Raw genomic sequence first — 15,127 nt, 5'->3', positions numbered from 1 at the left:
GCTCCAGCGCCATCACATGTTACTCAGCCCAAGTGCTGGCTGAAGTGAGAGGGGCAGGGTTCAGGCAGTGCTGGGTCCAGTCTCGCTCCTCCAGCCCCAGCATGAGCCCATCTAAAAAGAAGAGGCCCAAGAATAGAGTGGTTTCCAAGGTCAGACTTTGTACTGGAGCCCAGGCATAGGAAGGATCCTACCAGAGGATCCAGTCACACCAAGGACAGGCTTTTGAGCCTTTCAGAAAAGGGAAAGGTGAAGGGTGAAAGGAGGCCAGCAGAATTAAAATGGTCTCAGGGCAGAGTTAAAATGGTCTCAGTTCTGTTCTAAAACCAAAGTGACCAGATTTCCAGTCGAGGATTGGTCAAACCCTGCTCAGCCCAATGGGAGAGACACAGTATAAGTCATGCAAGGGGATTCCTTCTATGCTATTCTCCCTCTCTTCCTATCCCTCAGATGCAAGATAAGAAACTGCAGGACAAGATAAATCAGCCTGTCAGCAAACTAATTGAGCGGAACCGACTTAAAATGGTGAGATGTTCCATTTTAGCCCCTGCTTAGGGGAGCCGAACTCCCTCTTGAAATGTTACCCCAGGTACTGGACCCAGTGACCCATGGGAGCCAGAAGACTCAGCCCTGAGCTGAGCCAAGCCACAGATAAGGCATGGAAGGCTATCCCAGGAGGACTGAAGCCTCTAATTTTCTGGTTTCTTGACCCTGGCAGGTATTAAAAAAATTGTCCCTCTTGAAGTTACTCAAGAGCTCGAATAGCCGGATCCAAGAACTGCATAGCCTGGCCAGAAGGTGCTGGAATTCAATGCTCAGAGTTCCCAAGATCCTCCAGATCTCCTCTAGGTGAGCCCCGTCCGCACCCTCTCCTCACACACACACACAGAATGGATCCAACAGCTGTCTCTCCTAGGAGCAGACATTATGGTGAGGGAATGGGGGGACAGTGGCCTACTTTACACAAGGGCTCTGTACAACGAGTATTTATACAAGCTGTTTTACTAACAGGGGCTGAAGCTCAAGAGATGAAGGGATTTATCTTGGATTTATATCTTTATTGAACTGACAATCGGCAGAGTACCTGTTTGAAGTCATTCCTGCCTGAGATCAAAGCTGTGGCTGTAACAGTGATCACAATCATCTAGTTAAGGGCCATCTATAACTGTGGTACTGAGTGTGTATGCACAGAGCTTTCTCTTCCTCCTGTGCCTGACAGCCTAACCCAGAGGCAGACTCATAGACTGCCCTCTGAATCTGAAGATACATGTGTCTTGCTCAGAATCTGATTACTCAAGGGTTACTCTAGAATTTGGGGAGCATTTATATAAGTGCTTGTTAAGTGTCAGCCACTCTGCTTAGAATGTTACACATGTACACATCCCACTTAGATGCTTCTTCCCGACAATCCTAGGTACATGACATTATCCAAGTTTTATGATGGAGATCCCGGGCTCTGGGAGATTAAACGTTTTACCCCATCCAGATGATGTGACTCTAGCAGGCTATCTCCAAAGACTGCTCTCCAGATTATAGCAGCTTTGTTGCCTCCTACTTGGCAGATCTTGACAAAAGGCACCTAGTGGCCCTCAATGTCATCAGCTAGGATCAGTTAGCCTGGAGCTTTGCCTGGCTCAATCTGGTACTATACTCCTGATGAACTCTTTCCATGTGTGAAAGCTGTGGCTTCCTTCATAAGGTTTCTCTCTCTGATGTGGCTTCTGAGCAACCGGGAAGCCCTAAACCAGAGGCTCAGGGTCACAGACCACCATAGTTCTTAAAGCACAGAAACATCTCTTAAAAGTATTTGTCCTGAGCCAGGCGGTGGTGGTGCATGCTTTTAATCCCAACACTTGGGAGGCAGAGGCAGGCGGATCTCTATGAGTTCAAGGCCAGCCTGTCTCAAAAACCAAAAAAAAAAAAAAAAAAAAAAAAAAAGGTCTGTAAATCTCAATGTGAGGGGCACCTTGCCCTTATCCTGCCTTCTGACCTAGTTCAGGCGAGGGTACTGGAGAAGTCTCTTCAGAACCCTATGGTTTTTTAGAATATAATTGGAAAGGAACACTGGACAGTCTTCCCTCTTGGCTGAGACCGAAGCCTAGTGTAGCAGTGGATGCCAACAACATATATACCCTTAGGCTCTTCAAATACTGGTCAGGCCTTCTGCCTTGCCAATGTTTGTCTCACATCCATTCTACCAAAACTAATCTTACCGTCTACCCCTAGGCACTAGAGACATTTCTTTCAGCCTATCTCTAGCACTAATGAGCTCCCTGAACCAGCAACATAGCAACTGCTCAGGACTGGGATAGAAGGACCCTTGCTCTGCTGATAACCTTTCCTCTCCCTGTCAGGGACACTGATGTCTGCAAGAAAGGGAAACAAAATAATGAAGAGCTCCAAGGGATTAGAGCCCTTGAGAAGAAACCGGAATCTAAGAAAGCAAAATCCATAGAGGAACCTAAGGAAAAAACGTCCAACCAAAGGTTGTCCAACCAAAGGTCAAAGGGGTCACCTGCAGTAGTGCCACAGAGAAAAAAGCAGGCAAAGTCTGAAGTCCCCAAGATATCCAAGAGTTGTGGCTTGCATACCAGAGCCCAGAAGAGGAAGCCACATGTTAAGAAGCCCAGAATTGTCTTCCTGAAGACCTACCATCACAGAGCTCCCACGATGAACAAGAAACCACTGGATGTAACTGACCAGTTAGTCTGGTTTGAGGGGCTTCCCACACGCATCCACCTCCCAGGGCGCCGGATCATGTGCAGATCGTCTACCCTACGCTGCGTCAAGCGCTCCTGTACCCGTTTCTGCTCTGCGTCCCTTTGAGCTGCCTATGCACCATCCACATGAGGTGGGTATGACAGTACCACTGCCAGGCCAGGGAGATGCAGCCACTCAGCTAGGCCCACATCTGAGCCCCAGACTCAGGGCTTTGGGTCTCCATGACCGTGGTTGGCAATACCGGGAGGCTCCACACCCAGAGAGAGGAAACCATGGACTAGACCTCACAGCAGGTTAACAGCTGGGCTGAGGATACATCTTGGTGTGGCTCTGAGCTCTAGGGAAGGTGCAATGGAAATGTGGGATCCAGTATGTGTCATCTCATTGTCAGGAGATCCCGGGAGAGTGGGACCCACCGCAGTGGCCCTGAATCTCAGTGTTTAAGCTAGGGAGGAGGGGAGCATCCACACTGGGCTTTGCTGCATCTCCTCCCCTTAGGCCAAATCAACTCAATCGATTTAGTCATATTTTAAATAAGACTTATGCTAAAAGAAAACTTCTTAAACAAAGCAAAGACAACTAGAAACTCCCCTTCATGGGTTGAGGTATCCATGAAAGGAAGAGGCTGACTGACTCCTGATGAGATAGCTCCAACTTGCCACAAAAACCCAAGCTCCCAGGCCCTGTGCCCATTCACTGGACAACGGTGCCCCCTGGGGGTGATTTTTATGACTAACATGGAGATCTCTGCTGGCAGGTGTTGTAACCCTGGATGGCAATTTGAAGTGTAAGAAGAGAAGTAGAAATCCTGCAATCAGCTAAATAGGAGGGAATTTCGTGAGTCTACAAATAAAATCTCCCATATGCCACTGAACAATACTACCACTGGCTCCACCTGTCTAAGGCTGGCAATCACATAAACATGGAGGACAGGCATCCTGGGGGAGGTGCAGGGGGGAGGTGCGGAGGGAGTGTCTGTCATGGGTTTCTGCTACCCTGGTCCATCCCTAGGCTCCTAAAGTCACTTTCTAAAACCAGAACAGAAAAGCTACCAAGTTTTAATCCTTCAAGTTCCCCTCCCCCAACAAGCTGGCTCCTTAGAGCAGTGTACACTTCCTCTATGAAGTCAGAGACCATCTGTCCCCGGATACAGGTGCCTCACAATGGCCCTGTGATCAAGGAGAGGCAGAAACTTGTACACCTAGACAGCAAGTGACTTAGCCCAGCTTGCTTAGAGGAAAGTCATCGGAGCAGAGTCTACCCTCTGTCTCCTGGCTTATCTCCATCCTGCTTTCCCAAGAGAGGAAAAAGTCACATGGAGGGCCCACCTAGGCCAATGGAGTCATCCCAGAATCCAGCTCACCACTGACCATCAATGCATGTGGTGTCAATAACTGGTCTTCCTGGGTCACAGATCATGGAAAAACCAGGATGGGTAGGGAGTTGGCACTGTGTCCTACAGCTCAGGTGTAACAGAATGGTCACCTTCAAGCCTGAGCCCTGGCTGACTTTATCTGATTGGGATCACTACTTGTCAGTAGGAGCTGTGGGCCTTGTCCACACAGTTGAGAAGACCGGTCAGGGGAACCCAGGTTTTCTTTGGATAAAGACTGGAATCTTTCTTATATTCTTCTGAGGCTAGCAGCAATGGTGTGCCTGCAGGTGAGGTACCCCGCCTTTGAGCCACTGAAGGGCAGGGCCACAGATCCCTTCTGGAGAGGCAGGGCAGTGGTGTAAGATCTCATTTGGGAGGGGGACTGATGTAAGATAGGACTCTTAACCATCCTCTCACATTGCCCCTCCTACTAAGCCTGGCACTGCCATCTATATTGGAGGGGCAGCCTCAGATCATGGGCCAGCCAGAGCCAAACTCGGCACCAGAACTGCCCCACTATACTGCTTCCGCTCAGCCTTGGGGAGGAGGCCATCCCCTTCAGTTCATGTGTCTTCCTATGGGTGGAGCCCAGGGGTATCTGAGCACTCTGTGTGGCCCTTCTGTGGCACCCTGTCCTTTCCCAGCAACCTCTTCCCCAATCACCACTCTTCCAGCTTTTTTTTGTTTTCCTGCTTGGTGGTCTCCATTCTGGGTCCCATCAACCCTGGTAAACTTTTACTCAATCTCCTTCCAACCTTCTGTTTATCAACCTGTGTGAACTTGTGACCTTGGATCACCATCCCTCAGTGGCAGCAAGCTCTGTCTTCATGGCAGCCTGTTCAGAGGCCTGGACAAGGTTGGCAACTTCCACCCTGCACCCAGAGAGAAGAGGTGGGCTGAGGCTGAGGTCTAACATGGTCTAGGGAAGGAAGGGCATGGGTGGGAAGTACCTCCCAACAGAACTTCTTCCAGCCTTCCCCATGCCCTAGACATGACTGCCATCAGCTTACAGCCCACTGCCCACTTTCCCAGATTTAACCACTTAAGTCTGAGGTTCTTCTGGGTTTGGTAAAATCCATTATCTGAGGAAAAAGTATCCCAGAAATAGCTTTCTAACAGTAAACTGGAGGGGTGCACATGTGTGAATGTGTGTGAGATCAAACCGAACTCGAGCATCAACTCAACAACTTAAGTCACAGGATCTCTGAACTTTGCTTTGTGTGTGTGCTTGTGTTTGTGTATGTGTGCGCACACACACATACACAAACACAGGCACACAGGCACGCAGGCAGGCTTGCACAGGGGAACAAATGCAGAGCCAGATTCCTAGCTTTTTTTTTTTTCTCTTCAGATAGGGTTTCTTTGCATAGCGTTGGCTGGTGTTAAACTTGATATGTAGACCAGGCTGGCCTTAAACTCAGATTTGCCTGCCTCTGCCTCTGCCTCCAGAATACTGGGATTAAAGAAAGGTGTGTGCCACCACAGCTCACTATTTCAATTTTTTTTAAAGGACACTAGCTTGGGAGCAGTAGTACACCTTTAATTCCCAGCATTTGGAAGCAGAAGTAGATGGATCTCTGTGAGTTCAAGGACAACCTGGTCTATATAGCAATTGCCAAGGTTACATAGTGAAACCTTGTCTCAAAAAATAAGGACACTAACACCCATTTCAGGGGACTTGAAGTGATGAGGCTTATGTAGGGAAGTCAGTTTGGGGGGACTTCAGCCTTTCCCTAAACTTCCTTCACAGTTCTGTACCATAACATGCCAGTCTTGGTTCCGCTTCTCCCTTGAGAGCCGCTGCCTAAGTGCCTGCAAACAGGGGACTAGCTGTAGTTTCCTGAGACATCCCAAATACCTGGATCAAGTTTACTCAAACGCATGGAACGTGAGGCTTCTGAGCAGGTGACGGGTGTGGTTTGGCAGTTGGGTGATGTTGGGGTGAACTGTTAACTTCCAAGCCCACAAAACAAAGGAAACAGTGGTCCCCACCTCCATGGATTGAGAGTATATAATAATAACCACCCTGCGGTACCGCAGACAGGAGAAAGCAGGCTCCTCTACTGTAAAGCGGGAAAGTGGGAGGAAGGCTGTAACTTAGACTCATGGGCCACTTCCTACCTGCCAAATACTGTGCTGAATGTGATATCTTAAGAAATTCCCCCATAATCCAAAGAAATGAGGACAATCTGCCCTCCACAGCCCTGGGTCGGTTCTGCATGCATGTGTTCTGTACCCTGGGATTCAACCAGCTGTAAATGGGAAATACTGGATAAATATGTCCATCCATACTGAATATGTAGACGTTCCTTGTTCCCTGAACAATACTGTATAGTCTCCATCACCACACTGACATTGCACCATCTGAAGTATGAAAGAAATGTACAGTTACATGGAAACACTACACCGTTATCTTTTGCAGGGGTGGGGGTTGGAGAGTGAGACACACACCTAACCCTAGCCAAACTGGCCTCCAACCCAGCAATTCTCCTGTGACCCTCTGCAGCTCTCTAGTCCTCTCTCCTGCTACCTGACTCAAGTAGGGAGTGCCAGGCGACTCAGCTTCCATTACTCTCCTGCCTCAGTACTGTCTTCATTAGCCTTTATCACTTTGCTCCACGATGTGACTACCCTTTATCAGAAGGAAGTCACTCTGAAGCCACAGAGGAGAGTCCAAGAAACTCCGCCTCCAGAAGAGCCTTTCTGAGTTATGAACCCTTCAGGACTTAGGAGGGTCTAGGTCTTCCCTCAAAACTCCTCCCTCCAAGATGTCTGCCAGTGCATTCCGGCTTCCATGTAGTTGATCTAGACAGGGCTGCCTAGAATGAGGCCTTAGTGTACTTTGAGCCATACACCCCTGTTATAACAGTTATAAACTGTTTTGAGTGGCAATTACACAGTTCTCCACATTTCTCTCCAAACGGCCTGAATTCAGGTCGAGTGAAGGGAGAGGCAGGGTCAAGACTTGAGCTCTCCACAGAGATCTGTTCTTTCACTAGGAAGCTGGAGGTAGGTTTCTGATCTAGGTGTAGGCTCCGTTTTCTGGAAAGAAACACCTGGCCTGCGTTCCCACGTTACTTGGTAACCCATGATCCTAATTTGTATCCTGCCTACTCATTTTTCTTGAGTAGCTAGTTATGTCTATAAAGCTCTAGTCAACCTAACTTAGAAAGACTGAGATTTGAAGGTATAAGGTTACAGACTGCTGAACCAATCAGAACTTACACACCCTAATGATTGACATCTGCAGCATGAGCTCACCATTGTCACTTCCAGAGCCCAGAGGCTGACAAGTAACTGCAGCAAGTTCCAGTTTCCTCATCTGTAAGGTATAGATGATGGAGCCCAGGGTGGATAACAACTTTAATCCTAGCACTGGGGAAGCAGAGGCAGGTGGATCTCCTGGAGTTCAAGGCTAGCCTGGTATACAGAGTGAGTTCCAGGACAGCCAGAGAAGCCCTGTCTACCCCCACCCCACCCCAAAAAAAACCCAAACAAACAGAAAGATATGGATGCTGGGACTTCCTACTGAGGTTGTCACATGAGAAGAAACAAGTCCCTGGCCCTCTGCTAGATAAGACACCTGTTAAGCACTCAACAGATGCAATTATTATTACATTGACAAAACGTCATTGCCACTGCACCGACTGGAACTCATCTCTAGAAACCATTCATGTTGTTGCTTCAGAAATTATACACATCTTAAAGTCCTAACTTTGTGTGGGTTACACGTGTGGTGTATACAGGTTGAGTGTGTGGGTGTGCATGTGTGCGGCCCAAAGCAGGACATCCAGATGTTGTTTTCTATCACTCTGCCTACTGCCTTGAGCCAGAGTAGCTCAATGAGATGGAAACTTGTCATTTCAGCTAGGCGGAATGGCCAGCAGGCTACGGAGATATGCCTGTCTCCATGCCCTCTGGGGAAGACCATGTAGTTTTTAGTCAACTGTCAGCTCAACCATTATATTACTGGGGTAAAGGGAAAAACAAAGTCACCTTGGTTCCTCTCAGTGCTTTTTCAATTGCCAAAAATCAAATCAGCAGTCAAAAGACATAGGCTTCTCATCAAAGAAGCTACGCAGGAGGAGCTGGCATAAGTAGCTGAAAGAAAATGCTCGAGATGTTCTTGCCTGGAGCAACAGACTCCACAGCTCAAGACAGACAGCAGCCACACTGAATTTTCTAAAGCCCTTCATTGTAGTTATATGCCTGAGGCGTTACCTAGAAGGAAATCCATCAACCCAGCTGGCCTAGGCCCTGCAGCTAGTGTAGGCACAGCCCTGAGTTACCAAGGGGCTCACTCATAGCATCTGCCCAGGCCTTTCATTCCGCCAGCTCCAACTCCCTATTCTACAAGGCTGAGAGCCAAGAGGCAAGAAAGGCTTCCCAGAGAGGATGCAAAACTCCTCTTTAGCTGTGAGACTCAGCTCTCTTGGGCACGCTGCAGACACCAAAGCAGTACTGCCTGCTTCACAGTAAGTGTAGGCCACTGTACATGCTCAGGGATCACAAGCAGGGGAACAGCCATTTGCCCTAGGCATCGTAGAGGCAGGTGCTGCCGGAGAACAGGATACAGTATTTTGCTCTTGTTTTTTGAGATGGGTTCACTGCAACATCTGAGTTTAATCATGCAGCCCAGGGTGGCCTCAAACTCATGATCCTTCTGCCTCAGCCTCCCAAGTATTAGGGTAACTAGGTGCTACCATACTTACTGTGGCATTTAGTATTGTACCTGAATGGAGCAGTACCTCGGAGGCTCAGAAAAGAAGGAATACTAATTCCTCACAGCTCTTGTGCACAGCTCATCTCTCTTGGTCGTAATAATGACATCATAAATACAGGCAGAAGTATCTAGGAAGGACATCTGCCAGCGCCTCACAGAGGAAAGCACTCTAGGAGCAAACTCCAGCCTTCACAGCCAATTCCTATCGCCTCCAGCACCATCAGTGGAGCCTGCAATGGGAAGCTAGGCACCCTCCCCCACAGCAGAATTCAAATAAGACAGGAAAAAGAAACTCTTGCCACAACTGAGGTCCAGTGGGAGCTGGTGCCTGGTCACTCCTAGAGAGCAGCCAGTGGCTTTTATTATGAAGCTAAGGTTGGGGGAGGGGGATGATGGGATTCTTCTCTGGGTCCTGTAGCCCACTGTGTTGAGAGCCAGCAGCAGGGTAGAGTCCACAGGGAACTGCAGGAAGTCAGTCACGGGTTCTTGGACACACAAACACACGTGTGTGTCTAACGGGGCACAGGCTCTGCATCTCTCTCGTGCCGATGCTTCATCTGCTGTGCTCTGTCAGCAGCCTAGTTAGTACTTTGCACCTACATCTCTTTCTGTGACTACGAACCCAGAAACCAAATGTTTCTCCACACAGAATCACTGTGGTTTGGCAACATGGCAAAGGTACCAGCTGTCCCAGAGGGTAAGACAGGCGACCAGAAGTGTGGTTTGCGCCAATCAGATATCCTTGATTTTTTTTTTCCTTTTTTAAAATAACAGGCTGGTGCAGTGTGATGGCTCAAGGGTGGCATGGGTCCAAATCTGTTATTTCCCTCAATGAGGTCCCTTCCTGGCCTCCAGATATCAAGGCTCCGGCAGGCAGAGGCCATTCTTGCAGCTGTGATCATGTCTGCTACCTGCCTGTGTGACAAGACCTCACTATCTCTCACCAAGAGACTTCACATTTCCAGGGTTCCTCTCAGACTCGGGCTGGACCCCATCTGGAGGTCTGAGCAGCCCAAGGTGACAGGGGGCCAAATGCCAGCAGAGTGTCCGAAGGGCCCAACTCTAGACATTAGATTTAGGGGCCGAGCTGAGGGGGATCTCCTTGAGCTCCGTCCGCATGCACAGGTACTCCCCGATGACGGCCATGAGTGCAATACACACAGCTTGGACCAACCACCAGGTCAGCGCCGAGGGGAAACGGGAGCTGTAGAGCCAACAGCCCAGGAGGTGAAAGAAATGGACAGTGACAGTGAAATCCAGACACTGCTTCCCTCGCCGGATGAAGTACAGCAAGCCCAGGGCACTGTGGGGAAAGGACAGCAGCGAGTTGTCACTGGTGGTGCTGGCCTCACAGTGGGTTCTTGGGGACAATTAGAATGGCAGCAGCGGTCAGAAGCAAGCAAGGGAGTGAGAAACAAGGGTTATCCTACCGGATGCTGAGAGAGCTGCTGGGTGACATCACGAGTGGGTCTGACAGTGTGGGGAAGACAAGTTAGATGACCCACAGCCACCCAGGAATGGGACAGGTGGGACAGACTGGGGAGTACCAGAAACTACACGTTCTGTGTAAAATGCAGACAGAAGCTACTTGCATCCAGGTGAATCTTAGAGCCTGGAATCAATCCATTTTCCCTCTATTCAAGAGAAGCCAGAAATCTGGACATTTTCCCATCTTTAATGTAAAGTCATAATATGTACAAGAGATTGTTTGAAGTACTTCCTATGAATTAACACAGTACTTTACAACTAGGAGGTAAGTGATCAGATTAGCCCCACTTTACTGATGAGGAAATGAGATAAAACTGCCCAAAGTCACTACACTAGCAGTAAGGTAGTGGAAGAGTCCAAGCCAGATGAATCTGCTTTCAGTCTAAGATCTTGGTCCCTATGCTAAACTGATCCTCAAAAGATAGGTAGTTGTCATGAGTGACCTTGGATGTTATCTAGTCCAAACCCCTGAAATATACACAACGAGCCTGGGTCTCCTAGAAGCCACTCTCCTGGTCTAATTCTTCTCTCAACTCACACCATCAGGCAGCAGCACACACACAGTGACAGGTGAGCTTTGAACTTAATTCAAAACACAATGGAAACCCATGACAGGGCCAGTCCACAGAAATAGGCTCTCCCACCCATTTACCATTCCCAAGAAGTGTCAGCCTGCTTCCTGCTTAAATGTAGGAAGTTAGTTCCAGTCAGATCCCAAAAGATGTACAGTAGAGCTGGTGATACTCACCAGGTGAGGGCGTTGAGGATGAAGGACATCATGGAGAGCCGGCCTGGAGGGGTGGAAAAGCCCAGGATCTGAGGGGGAATCACAAAGGGAAATATGCTAGAGAAGTGACTTGGCCGAGCCCCAGGATCCTATCAAACAGCCTATGACACAGGCACTCATCCCAGAGTACAGAAGACAACACCCTCTGCATCCGTACCAAAGCCCTTTCCCAACATGGTTCTTTCACACGCATCTGCCATGATCTCATTTGAGCCTCATGGTACGTGGGAAGGAACTTTTCCTAAAGAAGACACAAGAGTTCAGAGAAGTTGCCCGAGGTGATGCAGTGACTAAATAGCAAGAGTCAAGTCTAAAAGGATGTTCAGCAAACTATGGCTCCACAGACCAGGCATCTGCTTTTGTATATAAAGTTTTATTGAAACACAGTTCACAACTATTTTCTGATCTATTTATGATTGCTTTTGTACTATAAGGGTAGAGCTGAATGGCCACAACCAAAAACTGTTCGCTGAACCTTGAGCTAGAACTCAGGCTGTGTGAATCAGGCAACAAAGCCTCTGCAACAAAGCCTGATTTCCATATACCCTTGCAAGAAGGATGGAGGCTCCCACAAAGTGCTACCACTCAGCATCTAGTATGTGTGCAATACTTACCACTGACAGAGTACTATTAAGTACTAAATATCTGAACCACACTTCACCTTGCAAAGGCCTTTGATATTCATGATCTCACAACACTACTACTGTCTCTTCTCAAATGATTAGTTATCCAAAGGCCAATGCAAAGAGTAACTCACAAGAGCAAGGACTCCATCCCAGATCTCCTGAAATAAGAACTTTGCTCATTACCATCTATCACAGCTGCTTCTCCCAACAACCTCTTAGGCTTCCACTATAACTTACAAAGCATTTTCTTTGTTTTTGTTTTTTGAGACAGGGTTTCTCTGTGTAGCCCTGGCTGTCCGGGAACTTGCTCTGTAGATCAGGCTGGCCTCAGATTCACCTGCCTCTGCCTCCAAGTGCTGGGATTAAAGGTGTGACACACACACAGCTCACAAAGCATTTTCTTATTGCTAGGCCCCTCTGAGACTTTTAACATTCTACCATGGGTGACACGACAGGATGTTTCTGCCCACTTTCTAGAAGAAGAAAAGGCTTGGAAAGGTAAAACAACTTGTCAGCTTCCTTCAGCTAGACTGGACTCTAAACACAGGCAGGCTCTTTGCACTACAGTTTACCACCTAATGTCAATAGCATGATTTTGCAGACAGGAGAGGTAACATTTACCACAAGTCCCACAGCAAACAGTGTGGAATTTAAATATGATGCCCATCTGACACCAAGTCCTAACATTCCCACCGTACCACCCCAGATGCCCTTTTAGTCCTTTTCCTACCGTGGCCCCTGAAAATTTGAGCTGAGAGAACTGTAGTCACTTTCCTGGAGAGTCTCAGGAAGGAGACTTACCATGTTTGCCTGGGTCTGTAATATCTGCCATGTGTGTTCAACCTCAGGCTATGCTGCAGAGCCAGCTACGAGTGCAACCCAACACAAAACTGGAAAATTATTTAAAACCCTACGAGAGGTTTTTTTTTCTTTTTCTTTTCACTTAACGCAAACGCGCAGTTCCTGAGCGTGAACTTTGTAAATGAGTACGTCGTTTCCCATTATCACAGGACTGGACACACCTGAGAGTGAACTCATCCGCCTCCCCCCTGCCCTCAGTCATTCCATTGTACAGGTGGGGGGGGGGGCGCTGGAACCCCTTCTTTCTCAGGTCCACAACATGAGAACGTGGCCTACCTCCGCGTCGAACATCTGGTCCAGGGAAGGGCTGCTGCGCACCAGCGCGTCCACCAGCGCCAGCCACAGGCCCAGCGAGCCGTAGTACACCGTCTGCATGAGCACGATCTGAGACAGGATCAGCAAGGGATCCCACACGTAGCTGCGAAACTGGCCCGCCATGCCGGCCCGCGGGGCTCGGCAGCCGCCCGCGCCGGTCAGCGTAGCCACGCCATCGGCCCGCGCTCGCCGGGCTACCTGCGGGGATACACACGGAGCTTCAGCCGGCCGGCCGTCGCCTTGGCAACGCCGCGGGAGGGAGGAGGGCCTGGGACCCAGGAGCGATACCATTCCTGGAGGTGGGGGAAGCGGGGCGGGCGGACCCACTCGCGGCGTCAGGGGAAACCCTGCCCGTTCCGTCCGCCGGGCTCCTCCCGGGTTCACTCACCCGCGACCGGCTCGAGGATCGAAGCGTCCGAGCGCGGCCGGGCCTCAGCGGCGGATTCCCGAAACTGCGCTGACAGACCGGACCATGGAGCGGAGGACCTGCCGGCCTAGAGAGGCCGAATAGCTGCGGCCTGCGGCTGCGTGGAAAGGAAGCGTTTCCGGGGACGGCGGCCGACGGGCCGTACTGAGAGCGCGCAGGCGCAGTGGATGCAGCCCGGACTACATCACCCAAGAGGCTCCCGAGAGCTGCCAGGAAGTAAACTGTGCACATGCGCAGGAGGAAGGTTGAAGGCAAACGGAAGTGAGGCATAAAACCGTGAATCTTGCGTGTCCTCCTAGAGGACGATTTAAAAAAACAGCAGGTCCATTCCTAGGAGGGAAAGGGGTGGAAAGTCTAGGAATAAATAAAATAAAAAACACTCTCTGTTTAAGGGATGGCGAGATGGCTCCGCGAGTTAAAGGCTTGCCGGACCTGCGTTCACTCCCCGGAACCAACATGTTGGAAGAAGGGAACTGACTCCCTCCTGCAAGCAAGCTGTCATCTGACTGTTGTGCTCACACAAACACAATAATAACAAATTAAATTTAACCAAAAAGAACTTTTTTTTTGAGACAGTTTCACTATGTAGCCCTGGCTGGTCTGGAACTTGCTATATTCCAGGCCCACCTGGAACACACACACACACACACACACACACACACACACCCACACACACACCACCTCTCCCCGTTAAGGGGAAAAATAAGTTTAAACATTGACTATTTTCATGTTAGATTCTCTGTTTTCTTTCCTTCGTTAATCCAGAACTTTCAGGCTCTTCTGCATATTTTCTTTTGGCCACTTTCTCATTATACTGATGTTTAAACTAAAGGCCAGAGAAGGGAGGCAACATACTGTCTTAAAGACAAAGTTAGTGCCAAAACAGGCTTTTTGTTTGTTGGTTCGTTTCATGTCAGGTTTTCTCTGTGTAGCCCTGGCTGTCCTGGAACTTGCTTTGTAGACCAGGCTGGCCTCGAACTCACAGAGATCTGCCTGTCTCTGCCTCCCAAGTGCTGAAATTAAAGGTGTGTTCCATACACCCGACAAAACAGGCGTTATAATCCGGGTGAGGCTGGGAAGATCTGGACACACGAGACATTGCCCTGCACTCATACATGGTTACATTAAATGGCAGAGTAGTGGGTGATGAGGTGGCCACTCAATGGAGCGAAAACACAGCTTCTTAAGTCACCGCTGGCATCAAACCTGACCTTGCCTACTTCCATGTTCATTTTTATCTCCGCCTTCTCTGAGACTGAATAGTGGACAGTCAGTAAATATTTGCTGAGTGAATCAAGAGCAGAGAAAGGGCAAAGGCAAACCCATGACTCATTCGATTTCTGTTCCCAAAGATCCAAGTTCCCCAACTTCATAGAAGAGCACAAAGAAGGGAAGTGAATGGTTCTAGGAAGTGTGTGGGCTCTCAGCTGGTTCTGCCACTTGCTAGCTGGGTGATCACTGAGCAACTCCCTTCTTTAACCTCAGCTTCCCCGTTTATGAAATGAGAAGTTGGACTACATGAACATTTTCCAACGTCTAGTTTACACTGCACTAAATTTACGAAAGCCCCGTATACCTGCCAGTCAGAGTTTCTGAAGAGCCAGTGATAGCCATGTGATCACTTCGAACTGATAAAACCTCAGACAAAAGTATAGAAACAAAGCTTTGGCCAGGGTATGCAACTTCTCTCTCTCTCTCTCTCTCTCTCTCTCTCTCTCTCTCTCTCTCTCTCTCTCTCTCTCTCTGTGTGTGTGTGTGTGTGTGTGTGTGTGTGTGTGTGTGTGTGTGTTTTGATACAGGGTTTCTC

General features: G+C 49.0%; 2 protein-coding genes across 5 annotated transcripts in view; one reads left to right on the top strand and one right to left on the bottom strand.

The window, feature by feature from the left end:
* The window catches only part of Sys1 (SYS1 golgi trafficking protein), a 32,509-nt gene extending 19,033 nt beyond the window's left edge, over positions 1-13,476 (bottom strand). Inside the window, exons 1-4 of one of the 4 annotated variants that reach the window (XM_059261874.1) lie at positions 13,282-13,472; positions 12,855-13,091; positions 11,053-11,120; positions 9,604-10,119 (exon numbers count right to left, since the gene is read on the bottom strand). In XM_059261874.1, the coding sequence (XP_059117857.1) occupies positions 9,879-10,119; positions 11,053-11,120; positions 12,855-13,016 (471 nt within the window). In that variant the 5' untranslated portion in view covers positions 13,017-13,091; positions 13,282-13,472 and the 3' untranslated portion in view covers positions 9,604-9,878. Of the gene's footprint in view, positions 1-9,603; positions 10,120-11,052; positions 11,121-12,854; positions 13,249-13,281 lie in introns of those variants that run through there. The other 3 variants (XM_059261875.1, XM_059261877.1, XM_059261876.1) reach the window with 3 other exon arrangements.
* On the top strand, positions 13-3,597 carry Tp53tg5 (TP53 target 5). The gene is made up of 5 exons (XM_059261878.1): positions 13-149; positions 448-522; positions 716-846; positions 2,352-2,848; positions 3,476-3,597. Exons 1-4 carry the CDS (start codon positions 102-104, stop codon positions 2,821-2,823), a joined length of 726 nt encoding a protein of 241 aa, XP_059117861.1. The 5' UTR covers positions 13-101; the 3' UTR covers positions 2,824-2,848; positions 3,476-3,597.
* Positions 13,477-15,127: the final 1,651 nt, after the last annotated feature.

Source organism: Peromyscus eremicus, chromosome 4, assembly GCF_949786415.1.
Source record: "Peromyscus eremicus chromosome 4, PerEre_H2_v1, whole genome shotgun sequence".
Taxonomy (NCBI): domain Eukaryota; kingdom Metazoa; phylum Chordata; class Mammalia; order Rodentia; family Cricetidae; genus Peromyscus; species Peromyscus eremicus.
The sequence above is the reverse complement of the archived record's forward strand: the minus strand, read 5'-3'. Positions and strand labels throughout refer to the sequence as shown.

Excerpts from the sequence above, each read along its gene's own strand:
- Tp53tg5 (XM_059261878.1), top strand. The coding sequence starts at position 102 with ATGAGCCCATCTAAAAAGAAGAGGCCCAAGAATAGAGTGGTTTCCAAG. Across the intron at positions 150-447 it reads AGAATAGAGTGGTTTCCAAG|ATGCAAGATAAGAAACTGCA; the intron begins GTCAGACTTTGT and ends CCTATCCCTCAG. Across the intron at positions 847-2,351 it reads ATCCTCCAGATCTCCTCTAG|GGACACTGATGTCTGCAAGA; the intron begins GTGAGCCCCGTC and ends TCTCCCTGTCAG.